The sequence below is a fragment of the Amblyomma maculatum genome, chromosome 1, assembly GCF_055883805.1.
Source record: "Amblyomma maculatum isolate TAMU_Amacu chromosome 1, ASM5588380v1, whole genome shotgun sequence".
Taxonomy (NCBI): domain Eukaryota; kingdom Metazoa; phylum Arthropoda; class Arachnida; order Ixodida; family Ixodidae; genus Amblyomma; species Amblyomma maculatum.
This window is the reverse complement of record NC_139344.1, coordinates 285,899,348-285,926,731: the sequence shown is the minus strand read 5'-3', so window position 1 is coordinate 285,926,731 and position 27,384 is coordinate 285,899,348. Positions and strand designations below refer to the sequence as shown.

Sequence of the window (27,384 nt, the reverse complement as noted above, 5' to 3'; positions counted from 1 at the left end):
TTTTAAATAAACGAGACTCATTGTCAGCCCTAGCCGACACGTGTCTTGCCGATGGAATTGTCCTGACCGAAACGTGGCTGTCTGAAAAAGTTGATTCTCAGGAACTGTTCACTTGTGAAAAAAATTACAACATTTATAGATTTGATTGCTGCGAGCGCGTTGGTGGTGGTGTTTTGATTGCCGTATCAGATGAAATTGCTTCCTATAGCGTTCCCGTGAATTCTTCACTGGAATTTCTCTGCATTTGCTTACGTTTGAACCACAAGGACGTTTTATTCTGCGTATGCTATCGACCACCTAGCTCACAGCCTTGCTTCTGCGATGACCTACATGACGCCATTAATTCGGTCCTTTCTAAGTTTCCGAGGTCTCCTCTTTATATTTTTGGCGATTTCAACCTTCCCACGATTTCATGGAACAGCCCCTCTTATCATTTCTTATGTCCTTTCTCAGAATGTTCTGCATTCATTGAATTGTGTTCTACTTTCAACCTTGATCAAATCGATAAAGAACCAACCCGTGTTACTCAGACATCTGCCAACATACTTGATCTTGTGCTAACCACCTCTCCTGAAACTATATCTTCAATCAGCTTTCTTCTGGGTTTAAGTGACCATAGTGCAATCCACCTAACTATGCCTTCAACGCTCGGCTCGCTCTCCAAAAAGATACAAGCTACTTAGGAACTACAACAAGGCAGACTTTCAAGCTATTAATGCACAGCTCGAGCGCATTTCAGACACCTTCTTCCCGCAGTTCTGGAGTCGTTCCACTCAAAAAAACTGGCACTTATTTAAAACGAAGGTGAATGATTTCATAAATGAATATATTCCCACTCGCCGCGTTTCATGCTCCAAACAAGCACCCTGGTTCAGCATATCGCTAAAGCGCCTCCTAAATAAGAAAAAGCACATTTTCCGGCAGCTGAAAAATTCAAAAATTGCTGACAAATGGCACCTTTATCGTGCTGTCGCGTCACAGTACAAGCAGGCGCTGCAGAGCGCTAAGCATGTTTTTTATCACGACACACTGCCTCATTTGCTCGTTTCCAACCCGCAAAAATTTTGGAACGTCGTTAATATGCGCAAAACAAAAGAGGTCCCGACTTCGCTCTATAAATAAAATCCCGGTTCCCCCTCACGAGTGCTGCATTGCTTTGAACAATACATTTTTCTCATCCTTTAGTAATTCCGTGCTTTCCACCTTACCCGATATTGCGGTTTCTGAATCGATTCAGATGGAGCCTATAACTATCAATGATGAAGGTGTTGCCAGGCTTATTCAGAAAGGAAAGCTTGCTTCAGCTGCAGGGGTCGACGGTATTAGCTATAAGTTCTTGAACAGTACGTGTTTGTATTCATCCATGATGTTGTCTGAAATTTTTACGCAGTCCATCCGCAGCGCACCACTGCCTAACGACTGGAGAATCGCCAAGGTGGTTCCAGTCCACAAGTCTGGTGACGTTCATAATTCTAATAACTACAGGCCTATTTCCTTAACGTCTATCCCATGCAAGCTCCTTGAACATATTATCTATTCACACCTTGTTGACTATCTGGAAACTAATTCGTTTTTTACAGATTCACAGCATGGTTTTCGTAAGCATCATTCATGTGAAACTCAATTAATTGCATTCACTAATGACTTGATTTTTGCACTGAACCCCTCTTCTCTCATTGATTGCATATATATTGGCTTTGCAAAGGCTTTTGACACCGTGTCACACCAACTACCTTATAAGTTAAGTAAATTAAATATTGATAATGGTATTTTAAAGTGGATTGAGTGTTTTTTAAGTAATCGAAGTCGGTATGTCAATGCTAACGATCATGACTCCCCATTTCCCCCGTAACCTCTGGCGTTCCGCAGGGATCAGTTCTAGGACCTCTTCTTTTCCTTATCTCTATTAATGATCTTCCTTCCTCAGTTACTTCCAAAATAAGACTTTTCGCTGATGACTGTGTTTTATACAGAGAAGTTACTAACCAAGATGATGCATGCGCTCTTCAAAATGATCTGAACATAATTGGAACTTGGTGTAATACCTGGCTTATGAAACTAAATATTAACAAATGTAAATTAATGAGAATTACGCGCACGACTAATCACAACATTCCGCGCTCATACTTTCTCGATGACACCCCACTGACCCAAGTTAACCAGCATAATTATCTTGGTGTTCAAATAACTGATGATCTGTCCTTGAAGGCTCACATTGAATATATTACTAACGATTCCAACCGCATGCTCGGCTTCATCCGTCGGACCTTTTCCCAGCCCCTATCTCTGTGAAAGTACTGCTCTACAAAACACTCATCCGCTCAAAAATTGAGTACGCTGCTCCAGTGTGGGACCCATACACTAACTTTCTCATTGTGTTGCTTGAATCCATCCAAAATCGCTCTGCAAGGTTCATAATGTCTAATTACTCCCGCCATGCCAGTGTTACAGAAATAAAAAGAATGCTTAATCTTCCAGATCTTGCCATACGGCGCCGCATTTCGCGCCTCTGCACATTTCATAAATGTGTTTGTGCTCCATAACAAGACATTATATAGACGCAATATGAGTCCAGATGGCGCGGACCTTTTACTGGTTGTTCCGGCTCATCTGCGCTCTACTGTCCTCGCCCAACTTCACGACGCCCCTACAGCAGGACACTTGTATCACGCACGTACGACTGTGTGCGACGACGATTTTTCTGGCCTGGTCTCTACCGCTCTGTCCGTCGCTACGTCGCCGCTTGTGAGCTATGTCAGCCCCGTAAGACACCATCGCTTCAACCTAGTGGGCCCCTGCAACCAATCTCAGTGCCGACTGAACCGTTTTCTCGTGTGGGCCTCGATCTTCTTGGGCCTTTTCCGACGTCGACATCTGGAAACAAATAGATTGCTGTGGTGACTGATTATATTACCCGATATGCTGTAACCAGGGCCATCACCACCAGCTGCGCCTCCGACGTTGCCGACTTTCTTTTGCATGACGTAATCGTGATTCATGGCGCTCCGCGTCAACTGCTCACAGATCGTGGCCGCTGTTTCCTTTCTAAAGTGGTTCATGACCTTCTCCGCTAATGCGCTCCTCGTCACCAATTCACCACAGCTTACCATCCGCAAACGAACGGTCTTACTGAGCGCCTTAATCGCACACTGACCGACATGCTATCTATGTATGTGTCTGATCACCATAGTGACTGGGACATCTCCTTACCTTTCGTCACGTTCGCCTATAACTCCTCACGCCATGATGCCGCCGGATACTCTCCCTTTTATCTACTTTTCGGCCGCAACCCTTTACTCCCCTTCGACACCTTGCTGCCTCTTGACAACTCTTCCTGTAATTACGCTTTGGACGCCATCGCCCACGCTGATGCCGCCCGCCACATTGCTCGAGACCGGCTTGGCGCGTCTCAGTGCTCACAAAAGCGTCATTATGACCTACATCACCGAGACGTCCACTACCCTCCTGGTTCCCTCGTGCTTCTTTGGCTTCCGGCCCGTCGTGTGGGGATGTGCGAGAAACTTCTACCTCGTTACGTGGGTCCTTACTGCGTCCTGCGACAAGTCACCGATGTGACCTATGAGATCGCCCCTCTACAGCCCAAATATCCTTCCACAACCCCTGATCCAGAAATTGTGCACGTCGCCCGTCTGAAACCATACCATTCAAGTTCTCCTGTGTAGGCAGCACCGGGACGGTGCTTCTCCCGTGCGGGGAATACTGTTACGGTGCGCAATATCTAGACGACAACGACACACTGATGTGGTGTTGTGAAGAAGACGACGCTCAGGCTAAGCTGGGGTTCGTGCTGGTGGTGTGTGCTTCTGAGAGTTATCTAGCGTTTACCGCTGTGTAAGTTTCCCCTAACAATATATTACGGCAACGAAAACTTAAAGCAGTCCCTGTTTACTCCTCCGGTGCACATATCGTCCCGCAGAGATCAACACCTAAAGGTGCACATCCCACAGTGCAGGACTGTCCAATATCATAATTCCTTCATCCCCAGAACTGCCTCGGACTGGAATCACCTGCCCTCCACTGTCGTCGTCATCAAAGACTTTGAAAAATTCAAGGATACTGTTAATGCTTATGAATTGTAACTGTTTATTTGTTTGTTTCTTTTATTTTTTATTTCCCCACTCCTCTCTGTAACGCCTGACCGGCCTTGAGAGTAATAAAATGAAAAATGAAAAAAAAAAAAAAACTGTTGCCGCGAAGGAAAGCACGTCGTCGGATTCCTCATCCTCACTGTCGGAAGACTCCAGAAATTTCTTAAATATGACTTCAGCGATGTTGTTGTCCATGACTTCGCAAAGCACGAAAATAGATGCCCCGAGAGAACTTAACTCGCGGCCAATGAGAACTGGCGAGCAGACGACAAGGCTCGTTTGAAAAATGCCGCATCAGTGATGTGTGACGCTGCTAACACGGTGCACCTGAACCACAGAACTGGAACTCCACCTCGCCGGCACCAGTTCTGAATTAAACAGACCTATTTCCAGCACTATGCGTGTGCACGCATACACAGATGTAATTGTTCAAGCATAACATTAAGCGTCGATACACAATGGCGGGATGGAATTTAATTATCCCTCTTTATAGTTGTATAAGCATGCAGTGGTATTTGTTACTCCCTTGGTAAAACATTTAAACAAATGAAGATATGAAAATCATTTCAACTCATTACTACCTTCATGCGGGAGGCCGCAATCCCACACTCCTGTGTGCTAAATATTTTTTTATGAAGTAAACGTCCTTCTTACCTAATAAGGTTTGCAATTTTCATTAATACCTCATCATTGTTCACATTATGTCAGACAGCAATAAAAAGGGCATTTTGGCCGGCTAGTTAGTGCATGAAACGAGAGAAACGGCATTAATGAGAAGGACGTGAAGATAGGTGCATTAGCTGCCATCCAAATCCTCGCTCCAAGACCTGATTTGAGGCTAAATTGCCCTTGATTATCTTTTCCCCAAACTTCTCTCAAAGTAATATTTCAGAAGATGCTATCAACATTCGTGGGTATATTTCGACACATTTTTTTTCACTACCGTGTATGCCGTAGAGTGCCAGCAGCCGTGCCGCTCCGATTCCCTCTGAAAGACAAGGGTGCCCCTAACGGCTGCTCCTGTCCCTATATCAAACTTTCGGCGAAGTAAAAACATTGAAGGACTATTATGATTATACAACAAACTAGGCAGTATAGCGAGAGTATAATATGCCGTGTACATGCTAGTGGCTGTGTCGCCTTTTCACAAACCAACAAAGCATTGGTGGGCTATGTCTCGCTGAAAATTCCTGCATGCTCATATGCACTGCAGCAAACAAATCTAAGGAAAATGAGGGGGCTTTGCTATGAGATACATACAAAGGGAGGCAACAGCCACTGATACAAAGGAAACCAAAGGGGATATATGCAGTGTTCTGCAACTTTATCGGAACACTATACAGTTTTGGTGTTGGTCAATGTGAGAAAATAAGGTAATCGTAGAGATAATCGATTAGAAAGAAAAAAAGACCACATGCCGCCGGTGGGATCAAATTCCACCGGCAGCATGTGGTAGTTTTTCCCTTCCTGCTACAGATGTCGAACCAACAAACAGCCATTTGCAGAATATCTTCACTGGTCCTAATTGAAATGCTTCTTCACATGATCCGGCTTAATGGCTGTAGCATTTTGCAGCTTGGCTAAAGTTTCACCTGAACTGTCACATTTAGGTAGAAGCAAGCTACAAAAACTATTGAATTCGTTGCACGTTAAAGAAAATCAACTGGCAGATAGTCTCCCTGCAGAGTGCAGCACTGTCTGTAGCTCAGCTCAGGCACACTAAACTCCATCAGCCATCTTTTTTAAATAAGGATAACATTCAGAACGTGGCTTGCCTAGCTGATCAAGAGAGGTCAGCATGACCACCACACACTGTCCTTGTTGACAGTGTGCACTGACACAGCCTTCTTGATAACAAAGAAATGCACACAAAACTGTACGCACCCGAAAAAAGTTGCTAATGTCCATGAGGTGATTGGCACAGCAACCTTTCTTTACTAATGGTGCTCCTTCACCTTGCTGTAAAAAATAGTCGAAAGGGGGGGGGGGGGGGGGGTAATACAATTAAAGGCAAGGTTATCAGTGTGCTAGAAAGCTCCGAAAGATGCAGCAACCTCGTCCTCAAAACCTCTAATATCTGCAGGCATTTCGCGCGGGTTCTTCAATCCCAATCGGAACCCAGTCAAAGAAAATCAATGGGTCCAATTGGGAAGACCAGTCAGATTGAATTGGTTCTGCCAATCCCAAATGGTTTGTCCAATGGGCACTGTCCAACCCAAATGGTTTCTCCACTCCCAATTGGGAAGCCCAGTTGGTTTCCTCACTCCCAATTGGGACATCCAGTTGGTTTCATGACTCCCAATTGGGAATGAAGAAACCATTTGGGGGTCCCATTTGGGATTGAATAAACTCATTGAGCTAATGGGAAGCCCAATGGGTTACTTCAATCCCAATTGGGATTCCTTCGCTCCCAATTGGGACGCCCATTTGAAACGAATTGGGCTTCCAACTGGGCTTCCCATTGGTTCTAATTGGTCCTAAGCAAACATTCCCAATTGGGAAAGTCGTCAGTGATATCCTTGACTGAGATGTGCACAGATATACATACCTCTATTAAGAGACAACAGTGAAAAGTTCTTATAAAAAGTTTATGCCGCTTAATCTTATTGACTGATTATATCATGTTCACTCTAATTGCAGGCATAATTAAATAAGTTAATTCTGAATAACAAAAATGTGTCACTGGTCCCAGCAGCACTGTTCAAAGAATGGAGTATATAAGTCTGCAACCTGTGGATATATAATTGAATCTGTATTAGTTCCGTGTGCGTAATGCATGCTTGTCTCATATATGATTTCTGTAAAAAATTGTAATTTCATTCCACTTGTATAGAAGTCGGCTCCCCTATAACTTCTGGACACAAAACATTGAAATTGCATTTCCATTCTTTTTTTTTTTTTCTGCTATGTGAGTTCAAACCATTTGGGCTCAATGGGTATGCCATTTGAGTTCAATTGGTGAACCATTTGGTCTATGGGTGACCTATTATTTCCAATTGGGAGCACCAATTCATATCAAATGGTCAGGCCCAATGGGTGGCGAAAACACAATTGGTTTTTGACCCATTCATTTCAATTGGGAAATTGGGAAATTCCCAATTGAACCCACTGACTATTTTTGACTGGGAATAAAACAGCAATGATTATGTGTTGAACATCTTTTGATTTCACGTTATGCTCAAAGTGTGCACGCTAAAGGCAAGAATGCAGCCGGTCACTCGTGCGCGCCACGATCTACAGCAAAGTCAAGCTGGCCTGTTGCAACTTGTACACAATGTTAAGAATCTCATACCCAATTGATGAGGACGAACTTGGAGAGGCTTGCGCTAGGATCTTGAACTTTGCAGAAAGCATACATGATCTTCCCACAGTTTAGCTCTTCGGTCAACTCCCCGAGGCCACCAGCTGCGCCGAGCAACACACCGCTTGAGTTACACCACTTTAAAACACACCTGAAGATCATCTCACCTCCCTTCCCTACAACGCAGAGGTCGTAGCTTTGCTTATCGTAACCGAACAAGGCCCTGAAAAATAAGTTAACTTGTGAGATGAGAGCACGATTGACTGACAAGGCTCCTGTCAGCAGCACTACGATCCACGGACGACAAGCAGAAAAAATTACGCGGCGAACTCTGAAATATCACATCGTCAAAAACAGGATCATTAGGGACCTACGCAAGGCTCAGCTAACTATTAGAACATTCCAGAGTGCGGTCAAGAACTTTTATGATCAAAGTATGATCGAAGTTTTGCACTTCCTGACTCGATCCCCGCAAGCCATTTGACCGGACGACAAGCAGCTGCGCCCTCGACTGATCGTGCTGCCGTTTCTTCGGCAAGTGCATATTTCAAGCCGACCAATTACCAGTTAGTCTCGACTTTATCGTCTACCACTTCTTTCCATGCACTGAGCAGCTCGTCTTTGTGCTTCACTAAGTTGACAGCCATGTTTGCAAGCGACCTGCCGGCGAATTGGCCCCGCGAGGCGCACCGCTAGACAACAGCACAACAGCCTACGCTTGGAGCATGTGCTATTAGAATACCAGTGGGCCTGCCCAACAGCTCAACTTCACGTGCTTCCAACTATCCGTTTTACCTCTTCAGATAGAACCTCTCTGACGAAAGTGTCCTAGTTCATTCCCTATGCCGCCAGGAAAGTAACGCTACGGGAGAATTGGCGCTGCATAGTTACAGTTACTAACAGCAGCCGAAGTCCCTGTAAGTTTTTCCAAGCCAACAAATCATGTAAATAAAGATTTGTGCTGTTGTAAACCCTGTTTTTAAGCCAGTTTATAATACTGATCTGAACTATTTGAGTAATGTCAAGTTCGCAATCGCTAGCAGTTCACGGGGACTAGTAGTATTAACTATATGGCATCGACAAATAGCAAATTTAACCAAGGAGGATATAAAGTTTTATATGCCCTCCTTGAATGTAATAGACCAAAGTACAGCGTTCCATGAGACCACCATAAGAGAGCAAGACGGTGATTGTAATGTTATCAAAGCCCTCACCGGGTAAACAGTGAACTAAAGTTGGCGCATATGGTCCGATAGAGACCCGGCATTTGCGCATTTAGTTCACCAAAGTCTCGCAGCAGCGGTGTGGTGCTGCGATAAGCGACATTGTCGCGTTTCCGTAATTTTCACTAATTTGTGTTGTGGAGTTTTCATGTGGTAATGTAACAGTTTCTTTAGCAAAAAGTAAACTTAACTGCAGCAGAACTCAAGGCGAACGGAAACAAAAACTGCACAGTAGTTTTTTAGCGAGATGCACTGGAGATGGCGCTAACGGCGTGACGTCAATGATTATTCCCTACATCACCGTAGTTTTGACAACCGAGATCAAGTATACTGGACGGCATACTTTGTTCGTAAGTGGCTGCTCGCCTTTTTCTTTCAAAAAAAAAAAAAAAAATCTAGCGATGACATTATAGTATGTTACTTTGCCCCTAACTATTGCTCTATGCAGCGGCATCGGCGCGCAGGTAGTGTACTCGTAACCCGCGCAATGAATGGCTTCGTCTCTTTGTTGCGTCTCAGCTGATGGCAGCTGCGCGGTTTGAAACAAGCCCTCTGTAAGAGGCCGTGTACAGAGCTCCTGAAATTTGTAGTTTCTGAAGGAGTGTGTTGAAGGTGCGTATTTGAAAATTTTTGTCTTTGTTGGAGTATCGTTCTAGCATGGTCACGCGAAGTAGTGCCTTTGAATCCATGTACGTTTAATTTTTGCGGAAAATTGCGATCTCGTTCTACCAAAGGCACGATTTAAACGAGCCGAGCAAACATCGTCTATTTGCAAATTGGGTCCTTGTTTTTGGGAATGTTTTCCATGAGATTGTTGGTGCAAATGAACCAGGCGCGTGTCATGCTCATGTAGAGCTCATCATTCTCTGAGAACCTATTTAATCCTCAGATCATGCAAATGTATCCGTAAATGTCGCCCATTAGCTGGCACGTCGATCAGCTGTTTTGGACGGTTGCTTGCGTGGGATCCGTGACTTTTCCTATCGCGCGGGTCTGTACAATAACAACGATAAGGAGGAGTCGTTTCCGCGCTGTCGCCCTGGTGATGTGTCTGCTGACTACGGTATTTGCTGACATAGCGCTGCCTGTGCTAGCTTTGATCGGAGCCGAATTTTTTTTTTTTTGCATCCGTATAATTTGGCTTTCGTCAGCGATGCAAGACGCAGCCTTGGCTTTCTCCAGCTGTGCATTGCCGCGAGTTGCGCGTGTGTTTTAGGAAGCGCGCCCGATGTGTCAGCCGGGGTGTTGCTCTTGGCGTTGCGCCAAGTTCGAGTTCGACGCACCTCTTCCGCTGTGGCGCAGTATATATATGCAGCAATGTTTCTTTTTTTTTTTTCCTGCATCGTCCCTGGGCTTGGCTGACGGGCCTCACCAGTGTTTGGCCGGTGCTCGAATACGCTAAGATGTAAAGAAACGAGCACGGATTGAAACCTGTTTTTCTGTTGACGCGTTGGTTCCTTGGCGTGGGTGCTCTGTAAGACATCCGAGCTGTGCCGTGAAGCTCTGCTGACAGCGTTCGAGGTCAGCGGCCTGTCGTAAAGATAACTGCACCTGGAGACGCGTCTTGCTATCTTGGCCGACGAAAAGGGGTTTCCTTTGGTGCTTCACAAGTGTTGATATTTCAGATCCCGAAAGTGATTGTTTGGCGCATCCATAGCTGATCTTGAACATCCTAACTTGTTCGTGCATGCCCCTCAAAGAACCGCCTTGCTCTAGCCGCAGGTGTATAATTGACCGCAATGGGCTTCTTTTTAGGAGTCGTTTCGTCCTATCCTGCCCTTTGATGCAACGGGCCTCCAGCAGAAGGTTATACTCATTTACAGTACACGAAATTGCATTGCGTGCAGCGCGGTTTGTACCGATCTGATCGGCATGAGTCGCTTCTCTCGCTCCCATATCGTTCAATTAGCGGCAATTGCTTAACTCAGCCTATACAAGACGCCGCGGTGGAGGGCTCCAGAAATTTCGACCACCTGGGGTTCTTAAAGTGCGCTGACAGCGCACAGGCGCCTGGCTTTGCGCCTTCATCGAAAAGCGGTTTGCTGCAGCCGGGGTTCGATCCCGTATCCTTGGGCACAGTAGTAGAGCGCCCTACGCGGCGGGGCTAGAGTTTGGTAAAGTTAAATGTGTGTTTGTTTTGGGGCAAAGGAAGGCATCCGTTTCGCTTCTCGGACGATTGACGGCATGCAATTGGAGGTACATATGTCGTCGGATCGAATCCCTATCGCAGCCTTAAACTATAGACTGGCAGGTAGGTGCTAAATGGGATGCTATGACACCATCCTGAACGCTACGCAAAGAACGGTTGCGTCGCAACTGTGATAGAGATCTCGTGATGTTTTTGTAGGGCCATTTGTTTAGCCTACACCAGCTACACCTGTGCAGCAAAAATCTATTGTAGGTATAGGAGATTTTCTACACTGGTGTAGGTTAAACAAATGGCCCTTTTTTTGCTAGGTGTTTGTTAATCACATTTTCTTTTCGTTACTATTTCGTTTTGAATCGGCCTCGTCTCAGTTCTTCTGCTATCAACCTCAAAAACCTTTTCTCCCAAAATTTCTAGCCTAATATTTCCTAGATTTTCCTATATATACAAAAAGATAATTTTCACCCATGAGGGGAAAAAATGCTTAGTTGAGTTGCAAGTTGTTTTCTTTCGCAGATATTCATTACCAGTTTTTTCTTTTAATTTAAGCGAAGCATCTTTATTTCCTGAGAACTTTGTTACGCACCAGGTACAAGTCGCAAACGATGTAGTAAACATTTCACCTCTCAGCCGAATATTGCACAGACTGACTGTTTTAGCTTAGATGAGGAGATTAAATGGCACTGTATACCATTTAGGTATTCCTCCATTATAGTATATGGGCAAGTATAAGATATTGTAGACAAACATCGGCTCGAAAATAGTTTCGATCCTCATTGAACTCATTCAACTCAATGCAGATCGAGGTTGCAATTTTCAAGTGCAGTCGAGCCCCAACTTGGCAAGCCTCTATCGCTTTTGAAGTTGAGTTTGAAGTCGCCACCCTCAACGTCATCTAACGCGCACGAATGAGAAAATTTCTCAGTGGTCATTCAAAATGGCCATGTAGCACCGAATGCGTCAATCCTTTTTAAAAACCTCAATGAGTATCGCGTGTTATTTCTTCTGATTCTCTAACGGTTTTGGCGAACGTTTGCTGGATGTCACATACTCGATGGTTGAAGATCGCATGAGAAATACGGAAGCTGGTTGTTCATTTGTTGTCATTCCCACTCTGTGGGGAGGCTAGTATAAAAGTTTGAACTAAAATTAAAGTGATGCAGTGAATATACTGCAACTTCAAGCCTCCTGTGACTATCAACCGCCCGTTAATTGTAGAGCATTTGGTTGTCGAAACAAACAAATGTTGTGTGGTTAGGGAAAGCCAAACAGTGGAGGGAAATTGTGCAGCCAGCGGTTCGACATTCGTCGAGAGCGATGTCGCTGTTTCCAGTCGCACGCAGCAAGACAGGAATGGCGAAGTACACATGAACAGAAATGAGCGGAAAGTATTTTTATGAATATTTCTGAAATCACCGCACCTAGCGGCCTCCTGTGAAAGCTCAGATTACCAGTCACTTTTACTGCTGCTCGTGTTCCTACGGGACAGCGGACTCAGCGCGTAGCTTTAAACCACGCTGCACACAACTGATCCTTCCCTTCCAGCGCGCAAGACTTCTTCCTATTTGCTTACAATGTGGCACGTGACGACAGGGCGCACCGAAGGAAAACCTGCTTGGTGGGCAAAAGCGTCCTTTTCAGCCGGGTCTCCCAGAAGCGGCGGGAATCTGCTGGGCACTTTTTGCTTCAAATCGTGTATTCAGATCCGGTACAATATGCAACACTCCTTAGAACCCATTACAATTTTTACCTTGAAAAAGATGACAGTCTCGACAAGCATGCATGCAATTATTTTTGTTCACTCAACTGGCATGGCAAACACTTGAAACGCATGCCGTTGGTCATCTTCGATCCAATATCGCATCACACCACGCGAGAGCTTGACGGTATTGAGAAAAACACAGCGATTTGTCCCCAGACGAGACCAAATTTCCTGCACCATGCCACCAGCAGCGGAATGTTTTGCCCACCAGGCCAAGCCACGTGGCCGCGTGGCAACCGCCTCTTTCGCCCCTTCTCCAAAACGTCATTCGTGACGTAGGTCAGGAGAGGTCTATTGCCCGCGCCCTCCGTACGCGTCCGCCTCGACCTCCTTCGTCTGCAGCATTCCGCACTCCGCAGCATTGTGCAGGGCGCGAAGGGGGGAACCGAGACTGCGCGTAGCCGGTCTACCAACTCAGGTGGTCGGTTGTTGTTGTTGAAAACCTTTATTTCCACCGAGAAGAAGCTCCGTTTCGGACTCCCCGGCACGCAGGCCTGATGGAGCCTTACTCAGGAGCCTCGCGAACTAAGGTCTGGTGAATATACATTGTTGCTTCACGGCCTCAGCCGCCAGGCGGATGGCTTGCTGCTGCTGAGCGGGGTCCTCGCTTCGCAGCAGGGTCTCCCAGGCGTCTCTATCTATATTTTCTTTAGCTTCTGGGCTGTTGTTACATTCCCAAATAATATGATCTAGAGTGCCCCATCTCCCACATGTTATGCAATGTAGATCCTTTTCATCTTTCGAAATTGTTGCATATACCCAAACGGGACTAATATGATTGCCCCCTTGTAGCCTCCTCCATGCAATTGCCTCCCCGTTTCCGAGGGAACGGTCTGGCGGCGGATAGACCCTTCTGCTTAGTTTATAGTGCTCTGTAACCTCTTTGTACGAGATTAGGCTATCTTTTATATCCATGCAAGAGGGCTGCTCGGCAGCCGCCCGGTGATAGAGAGCTCGGGCAAACTCGTGAGCAGCCTCATTCCCTGCGATGGATTCATGTGCTGGTATCCATATAATTTCCACGTTGCGCTCAAGCGGCCTCGATTCGAGGACTCGTTTAGCTTCTTCTGATATTCTTCCCTTCCCAAAATTTCTGACCGCATTTTTGCTATCGCTTAGTATGAATTTAGCCTTGGTACCGACACAAGCGAGCGCTACTGCCAATTCCTCCGCCGCGTTGGCGTCTCTCGTGCGGCTTGAAGCCGATACTACAGGTGCTCCTGTTCCGTCGACTACTGCGGATACGGCTGCTCCTTGCCGTCCACATGCAGCATCTACGTAGGCCGCTTGTTCTGCTGGTTGTTCTCCCATTCTTTTCTCGTAGGCTCTGGCTCTATGCCCGCGCCTCTCTTTGTTATATTCGGGGTGCATATTTTTTGGCATAGGCGGGACGCGTATCCTGGCTCTTATCTCTTCCGGGATATCCACTGTCTTATGAGCAGTGTATCCCGGTTTGATGTCTATCCATTCTAGTATTTTTCTTCCTGTTTCAGATTGGCTAAGCCGCTCCAGCTGAGCTATTCTAACTCCCTCAGCTAGCTCGGCCCATCTGTTGTGGATACCAATTTTCTCAAGACGTTCCGTTGATGTGGATATGGGAAGTCCTAGAGCCCTCTTGGCACATTTCCTCAGTATCCTGTCTAGTTTATCTATGTTCTCTTTGTTCATATTTAAGTACAGCGTTGCATAGCAGATTCTGCTTGTTATGTACGTCTGTGATATTCTTAGGAGGCTTCTCTCTTTTAGGCCTCTCCCTTTTACTGCTATCCTTCTGAATATGCCTTGCACTTGATCCGCATATGTTGCTAATTTCTTAATGGTATTGGTATTGTTGCCTTTATGATTGATAACCATACCCAGGACCCTCATCTCCTCGACCTGCGGCACCTCTAGGCCCTCTACTACCACTTTGATGTTTATTGGCTTTTTGGCTCTGCTGTTGGTGTTGTACCTAAAGAGCTCCGACTTCTGCGGTGAGCATGCTGGTCCTCTGTCGGCTGCATACTTCACCACGGCGTCTGCATCTCTCTGCAGGCTCCACTCAATTTCTGCATCACTTCCATTGTTCACCCAGATGTTAATATCGTCAGCATACATGCTGAACTTTATTCCAGAGATCCCATTCAGCTTAGCTGGGAGGCCTCTCATTGCTATGTTGAATAGAAATGGAGAAGAAGAACTAAGCACGTGGTTTAAACAGCTAGAGGGACGAATAGATGCACAAATGCAAGAAATTAATAACAGGTTTAACGCCTTGGGCGACATAAAGGAGTCGATAGACCAAATCCTTGTGGCGCTAAGCTGCATCGCTGATAGGATGACGAAACTAGAACAAATAGTATACTCCAACAATGGAAAAGAACCGAAATAAGAAAGAGAACGCTACCACATGGCAATGGAATTGCCGGGGGTACCGACGAAAAAGGGCACTACTGCAGCAGCACCTAGAAAATCTAGACGACAAACCGATTGCTATAGCACTCCAGGAGACCGGAGGTTATCAAGTCAAATTGACCGGATACCAAAGTTTTTGCAGCAATCTGGGAGAAAAATGCAGGGTGGCCACGCTGGTCAAGAGAAACATAGCAACCTTAGAGCACGATGTTAGCACTGGAAGCATAGAAGCAGTCTTGGTAGAAATAATAACAGGGCGGAAGAAAGCAAAAAGTATCTTTTTGCTTAACATTTATAGCAGCCCAAGACAAAAGAAAACCAAATTCGGAACGATATTCAAGAAAGCCATCAAATTGGCCGGGTTGAACCCGCTGGTGATAGTGGGAGACTTAATGCGGCGCATCAGGAGTGGGGGTATGTAAGGCAGGACCTAAAAGGTAGACTTATCCTGGAAGAGTCCCAAACTCTTGGCTTAACCTTACACACAGACCCGTGTGCGCCCACTAGAGTCGGCGGCAGTGTAACCAGAGACGCGGCGCCAGACCTCACTTTCAGTAAAAATGCTAGTAAAGTCGAGTTGAGCAACACCATGGAGAACCTGGGCAGTGATCACTACATAATAGCCACCAAAGTGGGAGAAGGGGTGAAACTGAGGAAGATCAAAAAGACCAAAATAACGGAGTGGGATAAATTCCGAGCAATTCGGGGAGACCACGGAATTGAAGAAATTGAGGATATAAATACCTGGGCTAAACAGCTTAGAGAGGATGCTAAGAGCGCGGAAATGGCTGCCGAAGGGGAAGACACGCCCGAAATAATGGACAGCAAACTAATGAGTATGTGGAAGGAGAAGGAGAGACTTGAAAAAAAACTGAAATCCCAAAAATGGAACAGAAACCTAAGAAGAACGCTAGCCAGGCATATGAAAGACATGGAAACCTACGCGATAAAACTTAACGAGCAAAACTGGTGCAGCACGTGTGACGAAATGGATAGGAATATGAGCTTAGCCAAAACGTGGAACCTACTGAGGCACCTCCTAGACCCGAACAAATCAAAACAGACAGCTAGCATCAACCAAGTGAAGGCGAGACACGCTTTCCATGGGACGGATAAGCAACTAATGGAGAGACTCAAAGAAATATACGTAGGAGAAACAACAGAAATTAAACAAGCGGAATATGGGGGTCCAGAGAATGGCAAACTAGATGCAGATATCACGGTAGCAGAAGTCAGAGCAGCTATTGCGGGGTTAAGAACTCGCTCGGCCTCTGGACCAGATAAGATATCAAATGTCATGCTTAGAAATCTAGATGAAGGCTCGGGGGAAGCAATCACACGATACATAAACAAAGTATGGAAAGAAAGTAAATTACCGGACGAATGGAAAAAGGCAGGAGTGATTCTCATTCCTAAGCCGGGAAAGAACCAAACTTAGAAAACCTAAGACCAATCTTTCTGACATCATGTGTGGGGAAGCTCATGGAACACGTAGTGCAAGCGAGATTAACAAAATACATGGAGGATGAAAACCTATGGCCGCATGAGATGGTAGGCTTCAGACCTAAGCTCAGCACGCAGGACATAATGCTCAGACTAAGACATGATATCATAGACAAGAAAGGGCTATACACTAAGGTGATCCTAGGCCTAGACCTCACGAAGGCCTTCGATAATATCAGACATGACGCGGTACTAAAAGGTCTTGAGGAAGTAAACGTAGGCAAAAGAACATACAATTACATTAAGAACTTTCTTCAGGGCAGAAGGGCGGTGATTAAATTTCAGGACGCAGAGTCTCCCAGCATAAGGCTAGGAAGCAAAGGAACCCCTCAAGGTGCCGTGTTATCTCTCAGGTGGTCGGGGCTGCGAGGCCATGACGTTGCTGAGGGTAAATGTGACGTCACATCCGCCGGCACATAGTCCGGAGCGCGCTGCCTCTGACCCGGCGGCCGCTCAGAAAACGTCAAAAATAAAGCCATCCGCTCAAAACTGGCCCGAATTATGTGTCTGTATTGTAATCGTGTCTTGAGAATGCAATTGGTGGCGCTTTTTCAATATTCTGGATATTTGTGCAGTATGCCTTTAGAAGAGGTCTATAAGACCTCCTCTTATACCCATGTCAAGCACGCAAAATAAAGTGCACTTACGGCGAGTGTCACTTACGAAAAGTGCACTCTACCACTGCTAAACGGCGTAACATAAGTGGACTTGCCAAAGTGTGCACTCAGGTCGGAGTGCGTTCGCAAAACAGACTTTGAGGGCTAAGTGCGTAGCCTCGCCGGCAGAAATGTCTTCGTCACAAATGTATTATGTAATAAGATATGTATACAAGTTGATTTTACGTGTTTTGTGCATATTTTCATTTGAGAAGTGTGTTTAGCGACTAGCTAAATATCACATAACAAAAACGTGATGTAACCGCGTACGCAACTTCCACATTAAGCGTGGTGCGCCACTGCGGCTACGCCATTTTCAGTTAGGGGGTGGTAGTTATTGTTCATGGTTTTTGTTGATAGGGGGTCTCCGAATCATGGCCTGGTGTCAAAGTTTAAGCATTTTTTGAATGTTTTACTACTACTACTTTAAAAAGCAGTTCTCTGAACTTCGCGCTTGGAGGCTCCAATTTATTTTTTTAAACATATTTTTCAGTTGCCAGTTTCGTACCAACGAGTGCTTATGTGAGTGCACTCCGCTTTCCCATTTAGCACTGCGTAGCGTAAAGTTCCTTTCGAGCTACGAAGTGCACTCCGCGTAAGTGCACTTTAACTTGCACGCTTGACTGGGGTATTAAAGGCCTCCTCAAGAGTGTTTGAACGACGTCACGACCTATGGCGTCATCACTGTGCTGACCAGTCAGATTTCGTTGTGAGCCCGGGGATTTCGATGAACGTGCTTAAAGGCCGACCAACATGAAGCGAATTGAAACTGGCGAATGGCGGCCCAGCGGCGTACGTCCGGCCGCCGTAAGCCCCAATATAACGTGCGCGCACGCGCGTCGGCCTCTGCGACGAATTCGCGAAATCGATGGAATCCGCCTTTAGCGCGAGGATGTGGCGCCATCATGCGGGGGCGGGCGGGAAACACATTGAGCGGCAGTGTAGCAGACGACGCGAAAGCGCACCATACGAAATGGCCACGCCAACGCTGGTAGAAAGCGAAAGCTTCCCCCCCCTTTTTTGGCCTCGGAGCGGAAAGTAGTGACAGTGATTGCAGCATATCATGTTCACGCAGTATGGGGGAAGGTAGAGCGTTTTCACAATCCACTCATAACGCACGTACGCATATACTATCTTCGTATTGTAAGAGCGTGTAGCGCGGGCCGTGTTCGACGTGACAGAATGAGACGCTCTCAGCGTGCAGGTTTTCGGCAGACAGGAGAGCGGGGGGGGGGGGGGGGGGGCAGAGAGAGAGAGAGAGGGGGGGATCTCAAATGGCAAAGCAGCCAGGGGTTTGTTGATGCTGCAGAGCTAAGTGGAATCGTCTCCTGTGACTTTGAGCGGCGCATATGCGCGGGGTGTCTTGAGTTACCGAGCACAATGCGGTCACCGCGGCGCCGGCATGGTGCAATGGGCGTCGCTTCCTCCTCGCGTCATCTACAACCGTGCAGCTATAGGATTTCATCCACGAAGATCGGCAGAGAGGCACATATACACACCCCGTGAAAAGGGCATTGTCCCGGCCGGAATGCACACCTGCAGGAAACGCGCTGCATTTTTCTGGCAATGAATGATTCAGAGCTGTAGCCGGTTTCTGGCCTCAGGAGTCAGAACGGATGTGGTCGCAGTGGTGAAAAGGTTCTCGGTGCGCAGAGAATGGTCATTCTGTTGTGAAAGGATCTCCAACGTTCATTTCTGCCTCCGCCGCGATTTCTGCGGAATCAACAACTTGGTGACACATGTGAATCTCCTACATATCGGATGCGCATCTCGGTCAGGAACCAACCCTGTTCTACGTCCAGAGCGATCCACTCTGCAAGTGAACGAGCATGAACCCTCCAGGAGACTCATTTATTGTGCCGGGCGGTTTCCTTGCCGTTGCAAACGGTTGGACGTAGACGACGATTATCAAGCTCCCTAACGAAGTGCATCTGATTGCGTACACAAAAGGAACAAAATCCGGATGCTTTGGCATGCACGAAGGCGAGCCTTTAATTTAAAAAAAAAATATTGCGCGTTGTGCAAGAGTGTCAAGTGCGTCATATGCTCCGAGCGGCAAAAACACAGATACTACAGGTATGTATGCATCTAAACGAAATGTGCATGATGAAAAGTACCTACTGGAGTTTTCACCCAGGCTGTAGCGTACCAGGGATAGCTGCAATAAGGATTTTTTCGGTGCGTGATTGCTTTAGTTGCGCCGGGGCCTGAAGGCGATGTATTTTGTCCTTTCTTTTCTTTATGTGCGAAAGGGCTAGGTAGCTTAGATATCACAGGCGGCTCTGTGCGCTAGGCCGTAATGTTTAGCATGTTTTATCGTGACTGCCTAACAAGAAAAAAAATACGGCGTTTTAATGCACTGCCGTTCGCGAGCCTCATGACCAGCTCAACCACTCGGCTCGCGAACGGCGGTGCATCACAACAAACGCCCAATTTTTCTTTTCTTTTTAGTCAGGCGGCAGTCGCGATAAAACATGCTAAATATTACGGTCTAGCGCACACAGCCACCAGTGATATCTGCGCTACCCGGCCCCTTCGCACATAAAGAAAACACGACAAAATACATCGCCATCAGACGCGCCGAACAAATGCTCATTGCGGCTATCACTGGTGGGTTACAGGCTTGGTGCAAACTCCGGTAGATACTTTTCATTATGCACATTTCCTTTAGATGCATACATACCTGTAACGAAGTGTTTTTCGCACAGTCTAGAGTACGCTTTAGGTAGCTAAGGTCGGCCATTCACATCTTGACGCTTGGTGGCCCTAATTGTAGCTTCACGTCGTTGTTGGCCGCGGCTCGGCGAAGGAAACCTGAAAAACCGCGTCTTGCATCTTGGCGCGCTTAGAGAGTGGCAACCGTACGCGGCAGATGTGGTTGGATCGCTTTGCCAAGCCTGTGACGGCCACCGTGCCTCCCGGTGCCGCAAGCCCCCGTGCACTGGCGGCGCCGAGAAACGCCGTCGACGCCGCTCAATGTGTTTCCATCGGTCGCCGCTACGACTTCGCGCATGCGCAGAAAACTCGCGCAAAAGGCGGATTGTACAGGAGAAAGTGATATCCTCATGACTGTGCAATCTCTAAGAGACACTTAAATGATTAATTTTCAGTAAAACACGAACGTGCGTACGCACTTGTATTATCGCTCCGTCTGTAGGCGTCGATGCGGGTTCGGGCCGTTGTTGGATTGGACGTCTCCACGGACAGCTGCAAATTATTTGTGCCATTTGAATATTCGCAGTAAGCTCATAGCATCATTGCTTTAATCACGACAGTAAGTGCCTCGATAGGCGACTCCCCCAGTTACAGTCAACTATACCTCAGTTGCTCCCAGGAGCCCTGTCGTCTGCACACAGAAAACGTACCAGCGCTTGAGGGTGGCTTGTGCACATGCGCGCTGCGGCATCGTGCACGTCACCGGCTGTGCCAGTCGCGCCGAAAACTATCGGGCGCTTTTAAGGGAAAGGGCCAGCAGAGGTAAAAGAGAACGACAGTCGGCGAACTCTCGATCGTGACGGTAGGCGCCAGCTGCTCCATGTGTTCGGCACTTCGGTATTTAACCCCGTCCGTGGCAATGTGGTGGCAGGTGCTGGCCACGCCTACCCACACGACGCATCTGGAGCCTCGCTGGTCTCCCGTGACGATGCAGGAGACTACGGAGCAGTCACGGACATCAACGTGGGACCCTTCCCGTCGACGACATCCCACCCTCCGCACGAACCCAGCGACGCAACCTGTTCAGGAGCCCCCTTCCTTTGTTGGTCAAGCAGAGTAGATATTGATGAGTGTGGGCTATAACCGCTGGGAATCGGTGGCTAAGATGTCGAATGTAGCGTGTCTCCACACGCAGACCTTGATTTCGTATGAGAATCACGAAGATGCATTGGCCGCTTGGAACAGTTTGTACCTCAAGCAATGATTCAGGCCGAGCAGACACTTGCCCAGGGGCCCACGATGCGGGTGGCACTTGCATTGTGTACACTGAGGCTAACCTTAAACAATGAAAGACCGTAAACAGCCTGATGACTGGGGAGGATCATCATCATTATCAGCCTGATTATACCCACTGCAGGGTGAAGGCCTCTCCCATATTTCTCCACTTAACCCGGTTCTGTGCTAGCTGCATCCACTTCCCTGCGAACTTCTTAATCTCATCCGCCCACCTAACTTTCTGCCGCCCACTGCTACGCTTTCCTTCCCTTGGAATCCAGTTTGTTACCCTAAGCGACTATCGGTTATCCTCTCTTCGCACTACATGTCCTGCCCATGTCCATTTCTTCTTCTTAATTTTCACTAGAATGTCGGTAACTTGAGTTATTTATCTGACCCACTCTGCACGCTTTCTATCTCTTAATGTTACCCCTACCATTTTTCGTTCCATAGCCCTCTGGGTTGTCCTCAACTTAAGTAGAACTCTCTTGGTTAGCCTCCACGTTTCAGCCCCATAGGTGAGTACAGGCAAGATGCAACTGTTGTATACTTTCCTCTTGAGCGATACCGGTAAGCTGCTAGTCATAATCTGCGAGTGCTTGCCCAAATGCGCTCCATCCCAATCTTATTCTTCTAGTTATTTCCTTTTCATGGTCCGGATCTGCGGTTACTACCTGTCCTAAGTAGACATATTCGCCTACTACTTCCAGTATTTCGCTACCTAATGTAAACTGCTGTTCCTTCCCGAGGCTGTTGAACATTACCTTAGTCTTCTGCATATTGATTTTCAGGCCTACCTTTCTACTTTTCCTATCTAGGTCATCAATCATTATTTGCAGTTCATCCCCCGAGTTGCTTAGCAAGGCAATGTCATCAGCAAATCGCAGATTACTGAGGTATTCTCCATCTACCCTTATCCCTAACTGCTCCCATTCCAAGTCTCTGAATACTTCCTCTAGACAAGCTGTGAATAGTACTGGGGAGATTGTGTCTCCTTTTCTAACACCTTTTTTTATGGGAATTTTGTTACTTTCTTTATGCAGAACTATGGTTGCTGTACAGCCACTATATATATCTTCCAGCACTTTCACGTACGGCTCGTCTACCCCCTGATTTCGCAATGCCTGCATCACCGCCAAGGTTTCAACTGAGTCAAATGCTTTTTCGTAATCAATGAATGCTATGTATAAGGGCTGGTTATATTCCGAGCTTTTTTCTATCACCTGATTGATGGTATGGATATGATCGATAGTAGAGTACCGTTTCCGAAACCCTGCTTGCTCCTTTGCTTGATTGCAGTCTAAGGTTGTCCTGATTCTATTAGCGATTACCTTGTAATTACCTTATACGTAACAGACAGCTGATTGTTTTCTAATTTTTAAGGTCCTTAGAGTCCCCTTTCTTGTGAATGAGGATAATGTTTGCATTCTTCCATGGTTCCGGTACCGTCGATGACAGGCACTGCGTATACAGGGTGGCCAGTTTTTCTATCACGATATCCCCTCTGTCCTTCAGCAAATCTGTAGTTATCTGATCCTCTCCAGCTGATTTCCCCCTTTTCATAGTTTCTAGTGCTTTCTTGACCTCGTCCTTCGTCACTGGTGGAACGTCTGACTGTTTTTCCCTACCGCCAATCTCATTACGGTCCTGACTACTTTGGCTACTGTAGAGGTCTGTATAGAACTCCTCGGCTACTTTGACTATCTTGTCCATATTAGTGATGACGTTGCCCGCCTTGTCCCTTATCGCATACATCTGGTTTTTGCCTATGCCCAATTTCTTCTTTACCGCTTTAAGGCTTCCCCTGTTCTTTACAGCATGCTCAATTTTCTCCATGTTATACTTCCTTATATCGGCCACCTTGCGCTTATTGATTAGCTTTGATATCTCGGCCAATTCGATCTGGTTTGTTGGATTGGAAGCTTTCACACTCTGGCGTTTCTTAATCAAATCTTTCGTCTCCTTAGACAGCTTACCGGTATCCTCTCTAACTATCTTACCGCCTACTTCTACCGCGCACTCATTAATGATATCTGTGAAATTATTGTTCCTTGCCTCTAGGGTAATGTCGTCATCCTCGGTTAGAGCTGAATACCTATTCTGTAGCGAGATCCTGAACTCTTCTGCCCTCCCTCTCACCCCTAATTCATTGATGGGTTTGTTTCTTACTAATCTGTTGCGTTCCTTCTTCAGATTTAGGCTAATTCGGGACCTCACCATCCTGTGGTCACTGCATCGCACTTTCCCGATTACCTCTTCATCTTGCATAATGGCGGAGGTGTAACACATTATGAAGTCGATTTCATTTTTAGTCTCTCCGTTAGGAATTTTCCATGTCCATTTCCGGTTCTTCCGTTTGCTGAAGAAGGTATTCGTGATTCGTAAGTTATTGCGCTCTGCAAACTCAACTAGCAACTCCCCCCTGCTATTCCTAGAACCAATGCCATAGTCACCTACTGCCTTGTCTCCTGCCTGTTTTTTCCCTACCTTGGCATTGAAGTCGCTCATTAGTACAGTATACTGCGTCTTTACTTTTCGCATTGCCGATTCTACATCTTCATAGAAGCTTTCAACTGCCTGGTCATCATAACTACATGTAGGTGCATAGGCCTGTACAACCTTCAGTTTATACCGCTAAGCCTAACTACGATGCCTGCAACCCTCTCATTAATACTATAGAATTCATCTATATTACCCGCTATATACTTATTGACAAGGAAACCTACTCCTAGTTGTCGCCTCTCTGGTAAACCTCGATAACACAGTACATGCCCATCCTTCAGTACAGTATATGCCTCATTCAGCCTCCTAACCTCACTAAGCCCTATGACATCCCATTTCATGCCCTCTAGTTCCTCTAACAGCACTGCTAAACCAGCTTCACTAGCTAGGGTTCTAGCATTAAACGTTGCCAGGGTCAGTTTCCAATGGCGACCTGTCCAGCGGAGCCAGGGGAGGATAAAGTAGACCATTTGCTCAAAGGAATTGCGGGAGACGTCTGTGACTTCCTCATTGCCATGGACAACTTGATTTCGGTCTCCGACGTTATCTGACACTGCCGGACATTTCGAGACCCAGGACTCGCCGCATAACGCCCAAGTTTCGCACGGTTGACCTATGTTATCACTGTGGCCAGTGTCAAAGAAACTCCAGCCCAGAATCTCCTTTGCCGCCATCCGTGAGGTTGTTCGGGACGAGCTGTTACGACGCAAGCAGCTCGTATAGCCCTTTGGTTTAGCTGATGGCACTATTTTTCGAGCCGTAGACGCCTGCATGGCTTCCGACATTTAGGCGCAGTACATCAGTCAGTGCCACCGACTTTACCTGCCTCGATGACTTCGACGCTCAGCGACCAAGATCAGTCTTACCAACAGTTCCACTCTTATTTCAACCGTAACATCACGCCGACCGCTTGAATCCTATGACATGGTAGGGCGCCGTCGCACACTACCATTCAGGAAGCCGTCGACGCTCCCCCTTTTAATTTGCCCTTTCCGCTGTGCTATCGGTGCAGTGTCGCGGGTCTCATTCCCGCTACTGCACTCGTTGCTTGTCGTCCAGGTACAGTCGGCCGAAGACATCCACCCGACCCGCCGTCCGATCCTACTCATTCGCCTGAAGATTCTACCCCGAGGTGCCGTTTGCTCGGCGAAGGAATACGCAGCCATTCTTATGCATCCCACCGCAGCGCGACACCACCTGCATCGTTTCGCGTGCGCCCCGTCACCTATGCCGGAAAATTAGCAAGCGCGATCAACGGAAGTCAGGTCCTTGGACACTGTGCGCTGCTGGCTGGTATTCCTCCAACTGTTTACTTGTTGAAGAACAAAGTTAATGTGCTGTTTTTCTACTGTGGCTTTAATAGACTCTGGCGCTCCCGTTTCTGTCATGGATTTCGCTTTTAAGAACCTTTTTGAGAAACAAAACTATGTTTATTTAGTACAGAACTGCTAATATTTATGGAATCGGTGAGGAGTAAAAGTTTGCGACTGGAGTCTGTAGTTTTAAGGTTTCTTTTGGAGGCACGGTATTTCTGGCGGAAATTTGTGGTACTGTCTCGATCTACACGTGACGTAATCTTGGGAATTGATTTACTGCGTATGTGCAGCGCAACTGTGGATTATCGGACGGGAGCGCTGAGCATTAGCAGTTTTCTTCCCCTGAAATTCAACGATTTGTATAGAGGATCGTTTGTGTGATGCCGTTGTCGTACCTCCCCTTCAGACCTGTTCCCGTGCCACTAACAAGTCTTTTGGGGCCACAACGACTCCGCTTTTTTACACTGCGCGAAAAAAAAAACGCTTATTAATGCCGCATTGATTGGTTTCCCTGAAAGAAGGCCATACCGGACTGTGGACTACAAATTGTTCATCGGAATCTGTTGTCATTCCCGGTGGGCTCGAAGCTCTGGTGATCAGCTCACTCATTGTTGAGTATAGGTCAGAACGCCAGATATTGATTAACCATGGTGTCCCAGATTTCGAGCAGCCCGACGGTTCGCAATGGCTTTCGTGGTTCCATCATATATAGTTAACACCGCGGTTCTTCCCACCATGATCCGTCAAAAGCCGTACCGCGGGTCAGAGCGGAAGATCACCGAGCAAGTTCGAGGCATGTTCGAGCAGGACGTCGTCCAGGAGTCTTCCGAATCCATGGGCATGCTCCCGTGATTCTTATTACGAAATATATAGGTTTTGCATCGAGAGCAAGCCCTGTCTTCTGTAGGCAGACTAAAACAACAGCGAGCTGACTGTTATGTTCACTAACGGTCCGGCCAAAAATAACGTCATCAAATTAACACATGCAGATTTTCGACTTGAGGCCACGCAGTATCATATCCACGAATCTTTCAATTGCAGAGGACGAAGTGCATCACGTTAAATTCAAATAAGACGTTTGTCTGTAAGGTCCATCGGAGTTTGCCAGTACCCCGATCGCAAAAAAAAAAAGAAATAAAAACAGAAATAAATCACGCAGAAAACTCAGTCTATGCCATCGTAGATCCGCGGTAGCGGACACACCTCCTTTTTAGGCGTCCCAGGCGGATCTACGATGGCATAGACTGCGTTTTCTTCGTGATTTATTTCTGTTTTTATTTCTTTTTTTTTTGTGATCGGGGTTCTGGCAAACTCCGATGGACCTTACAGACAAACGTCTTATTTGAATTTAAAGGTCCACGGAAACGGCCCCCTAGAAGCCACTGATAAACATGTTCAGAGTGTAGAACACATCCTTTTGAGCATTAACGCAAAGTATAACTCCTTGGAACAAAGCCAGCGATTTATTATTACTTTTTAAAAATAGCGTTTTTTGAAATTCGCGGGCAAAGAGAATGTCGTTTGGCGGTGTCGCATGGAACTATTTCCTTAACCCGTGACGTCACGGGTGAGTTGACTGGCAAGGCTTGCTAAAGCTGCCATTCGCTGCGGCCACTGCAGCCATGACGTCACGGACACACTTCCGGTAGCTGCGAACGTCGTCTGCTCGTGCGCTGCTCGAACTCTGTGCGGGCTGTTACACAGCTCGCCGCCCTTATCGGTTAGGTGGCCATTGCCCATTAAGTACAACAACCGAAGCGACGTAGGGATCGGCAGAACGAAGCTGCATTTACAAATATCTTATTTATATAACGTGGTTTCAGGAGTACCGGAGTGTCGTCCGACGAGGCGTCAACAGCATGGTCAAGCACCGCACGATGGCAGCACCTCCTCGACCGCCGTAAACACCGCCGCTGTGGCCCCTCCTCCCCTCCCAACATCCCATCTCCCCTTCCCCCGGACACCAAGAGTGCCGCCGCGAATTAAGGCCGGCACCCGTGTCCGGTATCCCCCCCCCCCCCCCCCCCCCCCCCCCCCCCCCGAGAATAACCCAAAGGCCCCAACCAACCAACCAACCCGCATACCGTTCGCGAACGACACGGCGGATCTTTAGCACCGATGTCCGAAATAAAGCGTGCTAAAGTTTGTCGGCGTCTGGAATACTGAGCTGAATATCAAGTATGAAGCCCTCGTGAGAATCGCTGACCAGCAGCAAATTGCTGGTAAGAGCGATAGCCGTGATACAAGCTAGTTTCTGCTCAAGCCAGCTGCCGCTGGTGCATTTCGGCTGTTCCGATCTGCTCGTACTAGCTCTGTGATTAATGCGTCGGCAGAGTTAATCCTATAATTATTTTACTATGGCAGGATAAGATTCACTATAAGGCAGTTTCATAAGTAGACGATTTACGACAGCGTTGATCATGTTCCAAAGCGTCGACCGCCGCGGCTTCGAAGCGAAACAATTTAGGCCTAGCGACGACTAGGGACGGTCACGCACGGCGCCGTCGTTCGCCGCGCTCGCGCGCCCCACCCCCGCGGTAAT

General features: G+C 47.1%; 2 protein-coding genes across 9 annotated transcripts in view; one reads left to right on the top strand and one right to left on the bottom strand.

Annotated features, from left to right (window-relative positions):
• The window catches only part of Abp1 (Actin binding protein 1), a 53,606-nt gene extending 45,334 nt beyond the window's left edge, over positions 1-8,272 (bottom strand). The window contains exons 1-4 of one of the 5 annotated variants that reach the window (XM_084591551.1): positions 8,206-8,272; positions 7,578-7,633; positions 7,402-7,514; positions 5,994-6,068 (exon numbers count right to left, since the gene is read on the bottom strand). In XM_084591551.1, coding sequence (XP_084447677.1) covers positions 5,994-6,068; positions 7,402-7,467 — 141 coding nt within the window. In that variant the 5' untranslated portion in view covers positions 7,468-7,514; positions 7,578-7,633; positions 8,206-8,272. The other 4 variants (XM_084591549.1, XM_084591546.1, XM_084591548.1 and 1 more) reach the window with 4 other exon arrangements.
• Positions 8,273-8,839: 567 nt separating this feature from the next.
• The window catches only part of RhoBTB (Rho-related BTB domain containing), a 302,716-nt gene continuing 284,171 nt past the window's right edge, over positions 8,840-27,384 (top strand). The window contains exon 1 of one of the 4 annotated variants that reach the window (XM_084591542.1): positions 8,840-8,983. The gene's annotated coding sequence lies outside the window, so the exon portion shown is untranslated. Of the gene's footprint in view, positions 8,984-9,104; positions 9,246-27,384 lie in introns of those variants that run through there. The other 3 variants (XM_084591543.1, XM_084591544.1, XM_084591541.1) reach the window with 3 other exon arrangements.